The sequence below is a fragment of the Mobula hypostoma genome, chromosome 4, assembly GCF_963921235.1.
Source record: "Mobula hypostoma chromosome 4, sMobHyp1.1, whole genome shotgun sequence".
In the NCBI taxonomy this organism is placed as follows: Eukaryota; Metazoa; Chordata; class Chondrichthyes; order Myliobatiformes; family Myliobatidae; genus Mobula; species Mobula hypostoma.
Window position 1 is genome coordinate 83,980,407 of NC_086100.1, and position 17,264 is coordinate 83,997,670.

The 17,264-nt window shown below is 43.0% G+C and overlaps 1 protein-coding gene across 7 annotated transcripts in view; it reads right to left on the minus strand.

Annotated features, from left to right (window-relative positions):
• Positions 1–14,452, minus strand: part of yeats2 (YEATS domain containing 2) — a 175,116-nt gene extending 160,664 nt beyond the window's left edge. For 5 of the 7 annotated variants that reach the window (XM_063046072.1, XM_063046071.1, XM_063046069.1 and 2 more), the window contains exons 1-3: positions 13,977–14,452; positions 9,612–9,706; positions 7,209–7,320 (exon numbers count right to left, since the gene is read on the minus strand). In XM_063046072.1, the coding sequence (XP_062902142.1) occupies positions 7,209–7,308 (100 nt within the window). In that variant the 5' untranslated portion in view covers positions 7,309–7,320; positions 9,612–9,706; positions 13,977–14,452. The remainder of the gene's footprint in view (positions 1–7,208; positions 7,321–9,611; positions 9,707–13,976) is intronic. The other 2 variants (XM_063046068.1, XM_063046067.1) reach the window with 2 other exon arrangements.
• Positions 14,453–17,264: the final 2,812 nt, after the last annotated feature.

Below are 17,264 nucleotides of genomic sequence, written 5' to 3' on the forward strand. Positions count from 1 at the left end.
GGAGAATGGCCAATGGCCAAAATAGAGAAAGTGATTTGTCAGAAATTGGAGGACTCAATACCAAGCCTATGAGTATACAATGCATCCAGGTGAATTTGATGTTTTGAATACTTCGCAGCCTTCCAAGCTTGATATTGACTTCTCCAAAGGCAGGTTACTCATTTTGTGTTGTCTATATCAGAATTGTACACTGCTTGTCATCTGTCTGGAACACTGGTACAGATTTTCTTCCTGTTTGCACATTCTGACCTCCTGGGCATGTCCTATTATCACCTCACCATTTACAATGCACATACAGCTCCTCACCCTCTAAATATCCCATGAACTTAGGATTTATATAATTCATGAACACTGCAGTCCTGGCCTCACTCTTTGTCCTATCCATTCTTTCCTCACATTCTCTTCAAACTTAACACAACTTACATTCTCTCACCCCCATAACTGACAAAAGGTATTTTATCTAAAACATTAAGTCTTTCTCACTTTCCACTTATACTGCCTAACCTGCTAAGTACTTTTAACTTTATATTTCAAGTTTGCAGTATCTGTAATATTTTGGATTTACTTTATCCTGCAATTTCTTTTGAAGAATTTGAGTCAGAAAACAGGGTCATGTATTACCATAAGACCATAGGATACAGGAGCAGAATTAAGCCATTCAGCCCATCGAGACTGCTCCACTATTCCATCATGGCTGATCCTGGATTGCACTGAACCCCATACAGCCTTCTCGCCATATCCTTTCATGCCCTGTCCGATCAGGAAACTATCAACTTCCACCATAAATATACCCACAGACTTGGCCTCCACCGCGGTCCACAGACTTACTACTCACTGGCTAAAAAAAAAATCTTCCTTACCTCTGTTCTAAAGGGTTGGCCCTCAAATTTGAGCCCTCTAATGCTGCAAACTCCCACCATAGGAAACAGCTCTCCACATCCACCCTATTAGGTCCTTTCAACATTCAGTAGGTTTCAATGAGATCCCCCGCATTCTTCTAAACTCCAGTGAGTACAGGCTTAAAGCTGCCAAACGCTCCTCATATGGTAACCCCTTCATTCCCAGAATCATCCTTGTGAACCTCCTCTGGACTCTCTCCAATCACAACACATCCTTTCTGAGATATGGGGCCCAGAACTGTTGACAATACTCCAAGTGCGGCCTGACTAGTGTCTTATAAAGGCTCAGTTTTATCTCCTTGCTTCTATATTCTATTCCCCTCGAAAAAGTGCTAACATTGCATTTGCCTTCTTTACCACAGACTCAACCTGTAAAGTAACCTTCTGGGAGTCTTGCACAAGGGCTCCTAAGTTCCTATGCACCTCTGATGTTTGAAACTTCTCCCCGTTTAGATAATATTCTGTATTATTATTCCTTTTACCAAAATTCATTATCATATCATTCCCAATACTGAAATATTGGGAATATCAATTCCCAATATTGAAATTCTTCCAATTTGTCTAAATGCTACAATTGCATTGCTTCCTCAGCACTACCCACCCCTCCACCTATTTTCCTATCATCCACAAACTTTGCCTCAAAGCCATCCATTCCATTATCTAAATCATTGACAACAATGTGAAAAGTAGTGGTCCCAATACTGACCCCTGAGGCACATCACTAGTCACTGGCAACCAACCAGAAAAGGCACACTCTCTGCCTCCTGCCTGTCAACCATTCCGCTATCCATGACAGCATCTTTCCTGTAATGTCCTAGGATTTTATCTTGTTCAGCAGCCTCATGCGTGGCACCTGATCAAATGCCTTCTGAAAATCCAAGTACATGACATCCACTGCCTATCCTTTGTCCACTCTGCTTGTTACTTCCTCAAAGAACTCTAACAGATTTGTCAGGCAAGGTTTCCCTTTACAGAAACCATGCTGACTTTGACTTATTTTATCATTAATCTCCTAGTACCTCAAAACCTCATCCTTAATAATAGACTCCAACATTTTCCCAACCATTGAGGTTAGGCTGACTGGCCTTCCTCCCTCCTTAAAGAGTGGAGTGACATTTGCAATCTTCCAGCCCTCAGGACCACGCCAGAATCAAGTGATTCCTGAAAGATCATGACCAATGCATCCGTTATCTCTTCAGGAACCTCTCGCAGGATTCTGGGATGTAGTCCATCTGGTCCAGGTGACTTATCTACCTTAAGACCTTTGAGTTTGCCTAGTACTTTTTCCTTTGTAATAGCAATGGCACTCACGGACCTCTTGCACACTGCTAATGACCTCCACAGTAAAGATAATGCAAAGTATCCATTAAGCTCATCTGCCATTTCCTTGTCCTCCATTACTATTTCACCAGTATCATTTTCCAGCGGTCCAATATCAACTCTCACCTCCCTTTTGCTCTTTTATACTCTTGGCTAGTCTTACTCACATTTCATCTTTTCCTTTCTTAGACTTTTTTTAGTTGCCTCTTCTTGGATTACAAAGCAACAAAGTCTGCTGGAGGAACAGCGGGTCAAGCAGCATCAGTGGGAGAAAAGAATTGTTAATGCTTTGGGTTGAAACCCTTCATCAGAACCCAAAATGCTGACAATTCCTTATTTCTTACCCCCACCCCCAACCTCCACAGATGCTGCCTGACCTGCTGAGCTCATCCAGCATATTGTCTGTTCCAGCACCTGCAGCCTCTTGTACCTTCATGCATTACAGTGCCAGAAAAGAATTCCTCACTTTCCACCAAGCCTCTGTACTTAGCAGAACCATCCTATGCAATAGCCACCAATTTCACCAACTTTCTGCCACCAAGCACTTCTTCCATTTCTCACCCAGCATTCCAAGGAGGCTGTTCACCACCAACCATTTCCTTCCTCACTTCCTGAAATGAACTTGTCTTCTCTTTTCCCCAGTTCTGAGGGGTCTTTGACTGGAAACCTGTTCTGTTTCTCTTTGCATAGATATTGCCTGACCTGCTGAATGATTCCAACATCTTTGCTTTTATTTCGGGTTTTTTGCTTTTCATTTCCGATTTCTGTCATCAGCATGTTTTCCTTTGGTTTCCAAGTAATTGTCTAGCAGGAACAACTCTCCTATTGGCTTCTACCTTGCTCCATGGCTGAGAGCCAATCTATAATTTTCAGAGAAAAATTATCCGACAGAATGTCTTCCAACATCCATTAGTCAACTCTGAAGGAAAAAAAAATGCAAAAACTGTACCAAGACATTTGACCTGCAAAATATTATAGGGGAAAAACACTGCCTTGAAATTATAACAATGGAACCTAAGGATACAAGTACTTAATTCTTCAAAAGTGATAACACAGGCAGATAAGGTGGTGAAGGTGGTGTTTGGCACAATTGCCTTCATTGGACAGGGTACTAACTACAAGAGTTGGGACTTCATGTTACAGATGGACAAGATATGAGTGAGACAGTACCTGAACTATTGTGCAGGGTTCTGGGCAGACTGTATTTTTTCCTGCTGAGATGTTAAAATGATGACCTGACCTCACCTCTCTGATGCACATGTCACAGCAGTTTTTAAACTGGTGTTTGTCTAAAAGATATCCCTTGAACATCACTAAATATCTGGTCCGAACACACTGCTGTTCATGTGATGCAGACAAAGTATTTTCCATGTTTCCAATATTTGCAAAAGACAATTAACATGCTGTAAAGCAAATTGAGACACGTTATGGTCATGAAAGGTGCTGCAAAAATGCAAGTCCTTCTTAGAAGTAGGAAGGATTTAGCAGTCTTGTTTACCTAATTTATTGCATTTTGAAGAAGGCAAAAATCAGCACTTTTGGTTCATTGCAACACCTCGTATTAGGTTAATGCCTGTCTCACTGCCAATCCTTTCTGAAAGCCGATATACAACTAACTCAATGATATCAACTCGTTTTTTAGAAGAATTCTGAACGTAGAATATCGTCTAAGTGCAGATGTCAATTAATTTAGTTAAAGATCCATTCTCCTTCCAACCACTGCTGAGTAGATGAGCAGTCAAAGTTTCAGTAAAACAATCATTTCCTCTCTGTAACTGAAGTAGTGCATCCAGCACACAATGGAATACCGACAGACTAAAATGTAGAGCTGAAGGCAGAGGATGCAAAATCACTGAGGCTAAACATCAACAGCATTCACTTACTTCTACCTGATGATGGTGAGTTGCTGAATTTGGAAGGTGTGTGAGATGGAGGAAGGATTCATAGCACCAGTCTTCATAGGTCATTTGATTGCAGAGCCACCATTGCTGAACACCACCTTTCCATGTTTTCAGCAGTGATATGGAGGAAGGGACATTTCTAGAGAGTAATCTAACTGAGTTTTACCTCGCACTACTACCTGCCTAGATCAGGGTTACCGAAACCCAGAACACTACCTAGTCCAAGTGTTACAACTGCTCTGACTGAATTACTGGAATAAAAGAAGTACACTGCAGAGTTGACATCCAAATCCACTTAACGTCAACTGTCACAGGCAGCCGCAATACATTCAACACACACAAAATGCTGGAGGAACTCAGCAGGCCAGGCAATATCTACGGGAAAAAAGTCCTGCCAAACGGTTTTGGCCTGAAATATCAACTGTACTTTTTTCCATAGATGCTGCCTGGCCTCCTGAGTTCCTCCAGCATTTTATTTGTGGTGCTCAGATTTACAAAATCTGTAGATGTTCTCTTGTTTGTGGTTGGAGCCACTATGCATTGCCTTCCTGGCTCACTTCACACAGAGCCGATTGGCAATGGGACCACTGCTCCATTGTTACTGGAACAGCAACACATGGCACAGTTCATACCAAGTATCCAGCACAGTGCAGTCAGAGCAGATATTCTTAAAAGAGCAGATGGGAGAGAGGTACATACCTGTCAGCATTGACTGCAAGAACAAAACTGATGCAATAAATCAACCCTTTGTAAAAGTAATGCTGAGCAGGATCCAGTGATACTTATAACTCCAATTCTAATCTTTCCTTGTAGTGAAAATTGTGTCTATGGTGGCAAACCCTTTCAAAACCTGAAGAATTGCGTATATGGATAGAATTAAATAGTAGAGATGTTAAATTTATCTAGAACCATAGCTGGATCAGTCTTGGAGCAATGAACAATTCCAATATCTACTTTCTGAAAATGATAGAGGTTCTAGCAAAGATTCAAGATCCCATAAGTTGGTACAAAAGCTCAGAAGCTATTGGAACTTGCTCCAAAATATTAGGTAAGATGAAATGGGCTCATCTAGGAAAATTAAATCGGATAGTGCCTCAAAAGTAGTCTTTAATTTGACTATATGTATTAAGTTTTGCATCATTTTAGCAAATCATCAACCAAATGAGTTCCTTCAGTGTTGTAAGCTCCTAATTCAGATCATTGAATTTTCCTTCAAAACAACAAGCATGCAGAAATAAGAACTAATGGTTCCACAGTCTGACATCACAGAGAACAGGTTACAAAATAATACAGTAATTTCAATGTAGTAACAAGTAGGAGAAAAACAAACACCACAGAACCTGTTTAAAGAAAAACGCCACACAACAAAACCATCAAACGCGTAAACAACAAAAAGAAGGTTCTTGGGAAACTGAAAGGTCTGAAGGTAGATAAGTCAATTGACCAGATAATGTACACCCCAGGGTTCTGAAAGAGGTGGCTGAAGAGATGGTGGAGGCATTAATAATGATCTTTCAAGAAGCATTGGATTCTGTAATGGTTCTTGACAACTGGAAAATTGCAAATGTCACTCCACTCTTCAAGGAGGGAGAGAGGCAGAAGAAAGAAAATTATTTATCATTATTAGTCTGACCTCAGTGATTGGGAAGATGTTGGGAGTCAATTATTAAGGACATGGTTTCAGGGTACTTGGAGGCACATGATAAAATAGGCCATAATCAGCATGGTTTCCTCAAGGGAAAATCTTGCCTGACAAACATCTTCAAAGAATTGTAACAAGTAACAAGCTGGATAGAGGCTGCTTAACAAGCTATGAGCCCATGGTATTGGAGGAAAGATTCTAACATGGACAAAGCAGTGTCTGATTAGCATAAAACTAAGAGTGGGAATAAAGGGAGCCTTTTCTGGTTGGCTGCCAGTGACTAGTGGTGCTCCACAGGGGTCTGTGTCAGGACAGATTCTTTTTATATGTATCAATGATTTGGATGGTGGAATTGTTGGCTGTTTTGCAAATTTTGCAGACAATACGAAGATAGATGGTGGGGCAAGTAGCTTTGAGGAAGCAGATAGGTCAGAGAAGGATTTAGACAGATTAGGATTTTGGGCAAAGAAATGGCAGATGGAATACAGTGTCGAGAAGTATATGGTCATGCACTGGGGTAGAAGAAATAAAAGGGTTGACTATTTTCTAAATGGAGAGAAAATACAAAAATATTAAGTGCAAAGGGACTTGGAAGCCCTTGTGCAGGATTCTGTAAAGATTAATTTGCGGATTGAGTTTATGGTGAGGAAGGCAAATGCGATGTGAGCGTTCCTTTCAGGAAGACTAGAATATAAAAGCAAGGATGTAATGTTGAAACTTTATAAAGCACTGGTGAGGCCTCACTTGGGAGTATTCTGAGCAATTTTGGGCCCCTTATCTTAGAAAGGATGTGCTGAAATTGGAGAGGTTTCAAAGGAGGTTCATAAATATGATTCCAGGATTGAATGGCTTGTCATATGAAGAGCATTTGATGCCTCTGGGCCTGTATTCACTAGAATTCAGAAAAATGAGGGGTGACCTAATGGACACCCATCGAATGATGAAAAGCCTTGATAGAGTGGATGTGGAGAGGACATTTCCTATGGTGGGAAAGTCTAAGACCAGAAGGGGACACAGCCTCAGAATACAGGGGCGCCCTTTTAGAATGGAAATGAGGAGGAATTTCTTCAGCCAGGGAGTGGTGAATCCGTGAAATTCATTGCCACAGGCCAGGCCTTTACATATATTTAAGGCAGAGGTTGATAGATTACTGATTGGTCAGGGCACGAAGGGATATAGGGAGGGAGAGGCAGGAGACTGAGGTCAAGAGGAAAAATGGATCAGCCATGATGAAATGGCAGACAAGACTCGACAGGCCAAATGGCCTAATTCTGCTCCTATATCTTATAGTCTTAAATATATTCTCTATATAATACTTATAAAGAATGCTAAGCAATAATCAACTACTAATTACACCACTGAAAAACTCAAAATAGGAGCCCAATTTATCAAAACGTGGATATTCCTCTTCTGCGCACACAAAATGAAACGTTGGCTAATACTCACCCGAATGTTCAATCCCTTTGCATCGTTTGTTCTGATGACAGACCGAGATATCTTCATAGTCTGGATCTTTATCCTCGATTTTTCTTTTCATACCTGCCATCTTTAGAGAAAGCTGGGGACAGCAATGATAAACTCAGTCTTTTAGGTTATTAGTGGCAGTATATGGTAAACATATGAGTTCCAAGGAAAAACCACAGAAGAAATGAAGTCACTCATCAATCAAAGGAACAGCAGGAGGTTTACAGGAGGTCATCAGTAATTCTTTCAATAACAATCATCAGCTCTCAGATGGCCAAGTAAGAAAAAGCAAACTTACGCGCTTTTCCCAAGCTCCAAAGCCCTTTACAAAAGCATATTATACTATTTTGAAGGTGTAGTCTCTTTTATAAAACATAGGAAATAAAAAATCAATTTAGACAAAAGTTCCACAAACATAAAGGAGAGGACCAGAAAATCTATTCTAAAGTTGATTGTGGAATAAACACTGCTCCAGAACATCATGGATGTAGAACATAGAACACAGCACAGTAAGACCCCTTAGTCCACAATATCTGTTTGAGCATAATGCGCTGAGCACTGCACTATAAACTAATTTCATTTGCCTGCATACGGTGTATATCCTTCCATAACCTGTTCACATGGCTGTCAAAATGGCTCTGAAACATTGCTATTGCATCCACTCCCACCACCTCCCCTTGCAGCACATCCAGGCACCTATCACTCCACACCAAAAAAAAACTTTCCTCCTAATTCACCTTTAAACTCCCTCTTGCACCTTAACCCTATGCCCACTAGTATTTGACATTACCACAGTGGATGAAAAAAAAACTATCTGCCCTTTCTATGCCTCGCATAATTTAATGAACTTTTATCAGGTCACTCCCTCAGCCCGACACTACTGATAAAATAATCCAATTTTGTCCAACCTCTCCTTATAGCTAATTCTCTTTAATCCAAACAATATCTTATTGAATCTCTTCTGCATCCTTTCCAAAGCGTCCAAATCCTTTCTGTAACACAGTGACCAGATTGCACACAATAGTCCAGAAGTGGCCTAAGAGAAGTTTTATACAGCTGCAATGTGACATCCTGACTTATATGTTTAATGACCTGACCAATGAAGACAAGTATGCTGTACATCTTCTTTCCCATCCTCTCTACTGGTGTTGCCATCTTTAGGGAGCTGTGGATATCAGGCCAATAATCTGAATGAGGCTGGATTTCTAATATAAACTGATTAAAAATGTAGGTGGGTAGATGGCACAGAAAGGTACAGCATTTTTTCAATCAAAATATTGACAGAAGCTCCAAGTTATGAAATATAGGCCTGGCATATATGCCTAATGATTTTTCCTGGCACTGTTACTCGCGTAAAGGAGCATTGCTTGGATTTTGTGCTCCTGTCTCTTCAGTGGAAGCGACTTTAGAGGTGACAATGCTACTGTTTTGCCATAGCTGACAAGTGAACCCAGTGTTACGTGGTGTCTTTTTTGAGGACTTCCAGTATTCACTGAATACAAGAGTAACCAAGTAATACAGCCCAACTCATCCATGCCGACGAGATTACCTACACAAGCTAGTCCCATTTGCCTGTGTCCATCCTACACCTCTGTAAACCTTTCCTTTCCATGTACCTGCCTAAATGCCTTTTGATCGTTATAACTGCACCTGCCTCTGCGGCTTCTCTGGTAGCTTGTTCTATTACCCTCTGTGTGAAAACCTTTCCCCTCAATTCCCCTTTAATTTTCCCCTTCTCACCTTAAATCTATACCCTCTACTTTTAGACTCCCATTGCTGGGGAAAAGGCAGTGTTCTTTCACCCTGTCTATTACCCTCAAGATGTTATATACCTTTATAAGGTCAACCTGCATCGTCCTATGCTTTAAAGAAAAAAAAAGCCCTCAGCTTATCCAGTCTCTCCATTCACTTACACCCTTGCTCAGAAGATGCTAGGCCCCAAGTTCACTTCCTTTCTATTAGACAGGGTAGATTTAGGTCAAGAGTGTAGAAGTTATCCAGTATATGTTTGTATATTTTATAATTTCCCCTGAATTTCTGCTGTAGAACCAGATCATGGAGATATCAGAGAAACAGTCTGAAACACCCACTGAGAAAACCGCTCCTGAATTAGATGGTAATTAACTTTTGCCTAAACAGGAGATGCTAATTGCCAACATAATGCAGAGCTGAGACAGAGACTGGGGCAGAAGCTGAGGGTGTGCGTGAGAAGAGTAAGGGAGATGGAGCGAAAGCAGGTGGAGCAGATAAGGAAATACACGTTTTTTGTAGATCTTTCAGCAGAGCGATAAGTGTTTTGAGACATCTCATGCCGGTATTATAAACATTTCGAAGATACTTTGCTTTCTGTTGCATGGTATTATTCAAGTGAACTTAGCTGCTGACCTAATTTTATTGCAACATCTCTGTATTTTCAGCCAGTATAGACCGAAGAACACGCCTGCCAATACAGGGAAGTGGACATCAAGTACAATGGAATTCTGAAATACAAACAGAAATTTCTGGAAAAACAGCATAAAGGTAGCACCAATAAAAAACGCTAAATAGTTGCAGGTCCTCTCTGGGTTGTGGACACTCAACAAAAACACACCCATACAAGCATTTTGGAAACCACTGTGATAGAGGCTGCAGGCTGTTTATGTCGGGTGAGAACAGGGAATTTCCTTATGATTTCTCCCTGCCTCCCCCCCACCTGACCCTCAGCAATTGAGCTGAGCAGAGATGGCGGCGCTGAGCGGACTCCCCGTGCTCATTCACCGCAGACATCCCACCCTGCAAAAACTCATTTCAGGGAGGTAGCACCATCAGTTTGCAGGAGACTATCGGCGAGGTGGGATGTCTGCAATAGAGTAGCTCCTTAGCAGCCAGCCAGCTAGTTTAAATAATGTTGGCTATGCTAATGAACAAATGACACCTGTTAAACTCACCACAACATGTCTTTTATAGTCTTAACCACCATGGGCAACAGAAAAGTCTCTGTTGCAAACAGTGTAGTGAGCAACACTGTCATTATTTTTGACCCCTATTAGGCAGGGGTACACTTTAGGGTAGTCTGGGGTGACGTACATTTTATATTTTCTTTTTTTGGAACACTCTGCTATGGCGCGCGCGCTCGCTCTCTCTCTCTCTCTCTCTCTCTCTCTCGCTCTTGCTGTCTCTCAAAAAAATTGATTTCTGGGATATTGTATATAATTTGCAGGCATCAGGGAGCCGCTATCAATATGCAGGAGACTCCCGGAACTTCCGGGAGAGGTGGGATGTCTGGTCACTGGGACTATGAGACCAGTTGGCGGCAGCTATTCCCATGCCTGCTTACTCTGTTTCTGTGACCATACCCCCCAACGCCGCACACACTGTTGTTCATTTCCAATTTACCAATCGTTCAGGTTACAAACAGATCTCAGAAACAGAACACTACCATAACCTGGGAACTACCTGCTGAAGATCCATAGATCCATTATCAGAAAGACATCCAGAACTTTGACCTGATCTTTAACTGTTTCTTATTTCTACATATGCTGCCTAACCTGCTGACTGTTTCACATTATCAGCTTATATGAAAGGCCAGGCAAAAGTGCTATTTTGAAGTGGTGAGTCTGACACTTTCCTAACAGAAGGGAAAATGCAAGTGTAAAGAAAAAATGGAAATTCAGGGCAGAACTTATGGAGAGAACAGCAGTTAATGTTTGCATCTGATCTATATCCTGCTGTATCCTTTTGTCTAGTGTGGTAGTGTAGTGACTAGTGCTTGTCACTCTCACTTTCAGCTTCCACCACTGACTAGCAGTTTCGCAAGAAGGAGAGCCAAGTGTGTAAGTCTCTCCCTGCCAGTACACAGCCTCTCCAATAGTAAGCCTCATGTAGGGCATCCTCACTGGCGACAAACGGAAACTGAACTCCTTTCGGACTCAGGCTGAACTACAGAGGATGGGGAGGAGGTCTGGCCCCTGCACACGTAGCACCAGTACGTGGACACGCCCTGGTGCTCGTCTACCAGATCCCCAGCTATGGGTAAATAGCCCCACTGCCTTGTGGGCAGCCTCGGGAGAGATGAAGGCTACAGGAGTAAACCCAGACAGAAAATCTGGAGGGGAGCCCCTCAAGCGGTTGGACGTCATTGAACATCCTCCTGGCCGCTTCTGCAGACAAACTGATGCCAAGCATATTGCTTCATAAGCTTTCTTTTGGACTATACTGGTGAGGCCGAGAGGAGGATCTTGCTGACTGGGCATCTCAGGATCTCCATACCTTCCGCCCAGGGTTGTGACTATGATGATCATCACCCATTGAACTTCAAGACAGCTGGATGCCAACCACGCCACAGTACTGTGTTAAAGTCTTGAGCACATACATATTGCTGGTGCTTAAGATTTTTGCACAGTACTGTATTTTTCATTGTGGCACAGAGAGAGAGTTTGTAAATCTGGTGGGAGCGAAAGATGTTGGGAATAGCAAAGGTGGAGCGCCGCAGGAGGGGTGTGGAACAGGTGACAGAGAAGGAGAGTGAGGAACGGGGAGGTGGTGCGGGTGCAGACACACCCAGCTCTGAGACTCCAGACATTGTCTGAGATCTCAAACATTGGGTTTATTGATCATTACAGAATGTTTCTCTGGTGCTTCCCACTCCCTCTTCTCTCCCTTTCTCCAGCCATGATTTACCCTCTCCTTGTCCCCTTCCCAATCTCAGTCCACAATAGAGACCCATATCAAATTAATGTGTTCAAGGGCTTTGGAAAGGGGCTTAAATTTGTAACCGTGTATCTCTGCTCCCTGTTTACAATATTAAAACACAGACATGCATAGACATTCACAGATTTGATCTGTTGATAAATATGTGTTTCCAAAGACATCAAGTCTATGGCAGCAGCAGGTGTACAACATACTACCACAACGAGGTGATTAGTTGTTATGACACTTGGCTCCAATTATCCACTGTGTTATGAATGTTCTTCATAAGTCTGTATCAGACATTCAGGCACTAAGTTATGCACAGCTGTCTATAAATAGGCAGACAGTGACAGTGTGCATTCACAATACCACAATCACAAACCCCCTTTTATATTGTAAACTCTGAAATTTGGAAGCTAAAGACTGATTCTAGACACAAGGACAAATAGGTCATAAGGAAGATGCTTCAGCTGCATACATAGCAGAAATTCCATTGGGAAGTGTGTCACACTCCACGCTGTTTTTATATAATTGACATATTCTTCATAAAAAGGAATCAAGTTTTATCGCTCCAAAGGTAATCACTGCACATTGTCAAAGTCACCAAAGAAACCATCCAGCATAGGTCAACTTTCTTAAAGAACCAAGAACCAAGACAAACAAGGATCACATCCATAAAGTCAGGAGGCCAAAACATTAATACACATCTTGCTCAGCCCTTGGAGCTCTAAGAATAGGTGCACACCCAGGTAGTTCATGTACTAGTATACAATCCCCTCATATGAATATCAGTTTCCTGGGAAAAGATTCACGTGTAACTAATATATTAAAAATATGATGTTACTAGCATTGGTGCTATCTGTAGAAAACCAGATTTGGCAAATTTATGCTTCAACTTGAAATGATTAAAGACATGTCATAATACAGTGAAGAATATTTAAAATATTATTGAACATTTATTGGAAGGAAATAGGTGAGAGTCATGCGAACACGGATCCAGGATATCCCTCTCCGATACCCTTCCCTCTCTCTCACTTTCATATTCCCCCCATGGCTGCCTCATATACTTTCCTCATTAATGCTCACCCTCGTCATTCCCACTGACCACATTCACTCTCCCCACCTCTGAAAAACTCCCTCTCTTATTACTCCTCTCAATATTCATCCCCACAAAATCTCTCTTACTTTCTCACACCCTTCCTATTAACCACTTCACCTTCCTGCCTTTTCAAACTCTCTCCATTTCCACATTCCTTTCCACTTTCTCCCCGTGAGCTCCCTAATCTCACCGATGCCCTCGCACTCCTCCTTCCTTCCAATAGCCCACTTTCCATTCCCCACACACATCCCTGTTCCTTTCCTCCATTCAGACTTCCTCCCTAACACAATTCCCTATCCTTCTGCTTTACATATCCTCACTACTTTTACCCTCCTCTCCCTCTTCACCATAAGCACTTTAACCCATTTCCACTCTCTGCTCCACCCCACCTCAGGCATTGCCCACCTCTTTCACAACCTCATGGTCCCTCTTAAACCACCTCATTTTCTCTCCCTTTTGTCTTCCCTAATCTTTATAATCCCTACAAGCTTCTTCCTATCACAATCCCTCAGAAGCTCACTTCAGCCAACTTCCCATTCCCTGCCCTCACAACTTATTTCCTATTATTCACCACATCTTCCCTCTCTAATTCCTTCCCACCTTTCACCTCAATTCCCACATAATCCCCCACTTTTGCTGAACAGTTTCAGGTTTCCTATTCACCCTTCCCTACCACCTACCTAACCCCCCACACACTCTCTCTCTTTCCCACACTTCCTCTTCAGCATCCAATTCCCCCGGCTAATTTCAACTATTGACTCTCTCCCCCCCCCCACCCCTCCCCACACACTCTCCCCTCCACTTACTCACTCCCCATTCTCCCTGTGGTTTTACCCCACGGTACCCCAGCCAGCCTCCCACTCTCACCCTCCATCATCTACTACCCCTCTCCCGTCTCCCATCCCCCTCCCCACGTTTTCCCTGCCCTGCTTCCCCTTGCCCAGAACCACGTTGGCCTCATCCTCCGGCCGGCCTGTACTCACCGCGGACACCCCCTCCCACCTGCGCTCCTATCCCGACACCTCCAAGCGTCCGGGAAGCCGCCCGCTACTCAAGCCCGCCGAAAGCCCGAGGCCTGCCGTGGAGGAGGAGTTGTGAGCGGCCCCGACCCTGCGCCCGGCGACCGCTATGACCCGAGGCCGCGGACAGGCAGGGGTAGGGCGAATGCAGAGGGACACAAAGCCCCGCTGGGAGGTGAGACGGCCGCACGTGAGGCTGGGAGGAAGCGGCGCTGCGCCGCGCTGCTAAGTACACTCGCAAGGAAGGTCAGTCAGCGTCCTGGCTGTGCTCCTTCTGCTTCAGCTCAGCCAGAAGTTCACAGACACTACCAGTGTTTGTGTCCCCGTGCCTCGCTGATGATATACTCCAGCCCCAGCCTCAGGGCAGGCTGCACTGATCTAATTCTCGGCTCTTTAGCATTGCTAGTTTTAATCCCTCCACCGCTGGCAGCACTGCCTCTGTCCGCCAAGGAGCTCCAGTAAGGAATTCCTCCCATAAATCTCTCCGTTTAACATCTCTTTCCTTCACAATGCGCCTGAAAATAGAGTCGAACAGCAGGCCCTTCAGCCCAACTAGTCCATTTCGACCAAGATGCCTAGCCAAGCTGGTCCCATCTGCTGGTGTTTGGTCCATGTCTCTCTAAACCTCCTCTATCCATGTAGAAAGCAGGTTCACCGAGTCTATTAAGACCATAAGACATTGATTTTACTTTAATCCACTTTATTCTCCCTACAGATTCTACCACTCATCTACACACTGTGGAGTAATTTACAGTGGCCAATTAATTTACCAAGCGCATGCTTTTGGACTGTAAGAGGAAACTGGAATATCCAGAGGAAACTCACGTGGTTAGAGAGAGAATGTGCAAACTCCACATCGACAGTACCAGAGGTCAGGATTGAACTGGGGTTGATCGTCCTGTGAGGCAGCACCAACTGCACCCTGGTGTCACCCCATTGACTCTATTTGTGCTCATTTTTCAGTGCTTTGGCATCAAAACTTGTAACTCTCCTCTGAAACACCCTGTCCTGCAATACAAAGTGCTAACCTTACTTTTAATCTCAGTTTATTAGGGGCACCACGGTAGCATAGCGGTTAGCACTGTGTTATTACAACTTGGGATTCAATTCTAGGAATCTGTACATCTTCGCCATGGAACGCAGGGGCTTCCTCCGGGTGCTCTGGTTTCCTCCCACAGTCCAATGACGTACTAGTTAGTAGGTTAATCGGTTGCTGTAACTTGTCCCGTGATTATGCTAAGGTTAAATAGATGGGTTACTGGGCAGTGTGGCTTGTTGGGCCAGCAGAGCCTGTTCTGTGCTGTAGCTCTAAATAAGTAAATAAATATTAAGAAATATTTGGGCATGGATGGGGATATTTATGTAAAGACCAGCCACGCAAGATGGAACAAGCCTAGATCAGAATCAGCAAGACATAACAATGAGTATAAATTACAAAATAAATAGTGCAAAACAGTGGGTGCTACAGTGGGGCAGTTAGCGTGACGCTATTACAGTTCGAGGCATTGGAGTTCGGAATTCAATTCCAGTGTCCTCTGTAATGAGTTTATACATCCTCCCTGCAGAATGTGTGGGTTCTGTCCAGGTACTTGTGTTTCTTTCCACAGTCCAAAGACGTACCAGGTAGTAGGTTAATTAGTCATGGTAAATTGTCCCATGATTAGGCTAGGTTTAAATCGATGGTTTGCAGGCAGCACGGTTCAAAGGGTCAGAAGGGCTTCTTCCATCCGTATTTATATTTAAGAAAGAAAGAAAGAAAGGAATTAAGAGGTAGTGTTCATAGATTTATGGACCATTCAGGAATTTGATAGCAGAGAGGAAGAAGCTGTTCATAAAACAGAGTATGGGTCTTCAGCTCCTGTATTTCCTGAACTTTCTCCCCAACAGAAGCAATGAGAAGAGATTATCTCCCAGATGGTGAGAGTTTTTAGTGATGGATGCCACCTTTTTGAGTCACCTCCACTTGAAGGTATATTCAATGGTGAAGAGGGGTGTGCTTGTGATAGAGCAGGTTGAGTCTACAACCTTCTGCAGACTGTTGATCCAATGCATTAGAGTCTCCATTTGAGGCAGTGATGCCCTCCATTTTGCATCTATAGACAATTGCAAGCATCTTTAGAACAAATCTCTTCAAACTCTTAATAAAGTAGAGCTGCTAGCAAGCCTTCTGCACGGTTGCATCAATGTGTTGGGCCCCCAAGTTGTTAACACCCAGGAACTTGAAGCTGCTCGCCTTTTCCACCACAGACGCCTTAATAAGATCTGGTGTTTGTTCTCCCGACTTCTCCTCCCTGAAGTTCACAATCAGCTCCTTGGTCTTGCTGACACCGATTGAGAGTTCGTTGATTGTCAGCAAGAAGAAGGTGTTACTACCAGATCGCACTGGTTGCGCTTTCCTGATAAGGAAGTTGAAGATCCAGTTGCAGAGACACTAAGAACATTATTCATAATCATCATTCAAATGGTTATTCAGTTTTCCCCATGAAATTTTGACTTTTTACTATGCCTACTAACTGTCGCAACTTCAGTAGTTCCCTACTTAAAAGAAATGAAGGTGAGATGATAATTCATACTTACTATATTTCTTTTCTAAACCTGACTGTTCTTTTCTCCCTCTCTAGTACATATTTCAAACTTTAATCCTTATATTGTTCACCATGGTTATTTAAATGGCTCAAGGGGGTCAGGAGACCTGCACCTTAAGGCACAAGATGCTAGTGCATCTACGTTTTATAAAGTGACATCGAGATTGAGGATTTCCCTCAACAATCAAAAATCCTGTGTTCCTCCTTCCAATATCGGAGGAACAGAAAAATAACACTTTCAATGTCTGTAAATTCTTCAGCCTGCTTCTCTGCACATGTCACTTCCTTCTAACCTGCAAAGCCAGTCAGTTCATCAGCCCCGTCCTCCCATAAAAGTTTTGCTATGTACCCTTCTGAAAGAGATTGAAGAGAAATGAGGCAGGAGCCCAGAACTAGCCTAAAAAAGAAGTGTTAGTAACCCCATGTTAGCAGTGACTAGGAGGCTCTATAATGACGAAGCACACAGAATCCAGATGTACAGCAGAAGAGATGAACACCTGGACCTTGTTTCTTGTTCTATTTGTTGTTCTTGTACTTCATCTGTATCTTTAGATACGAGACTATAACTATAATCTTTTCTATATCATTTTACTATAGTTCCTCTACCTTACTTCACAGAAGGCTGTCCTGTTCCCCCAGTCTCGGTATCTCCATTGCATTTATTCTG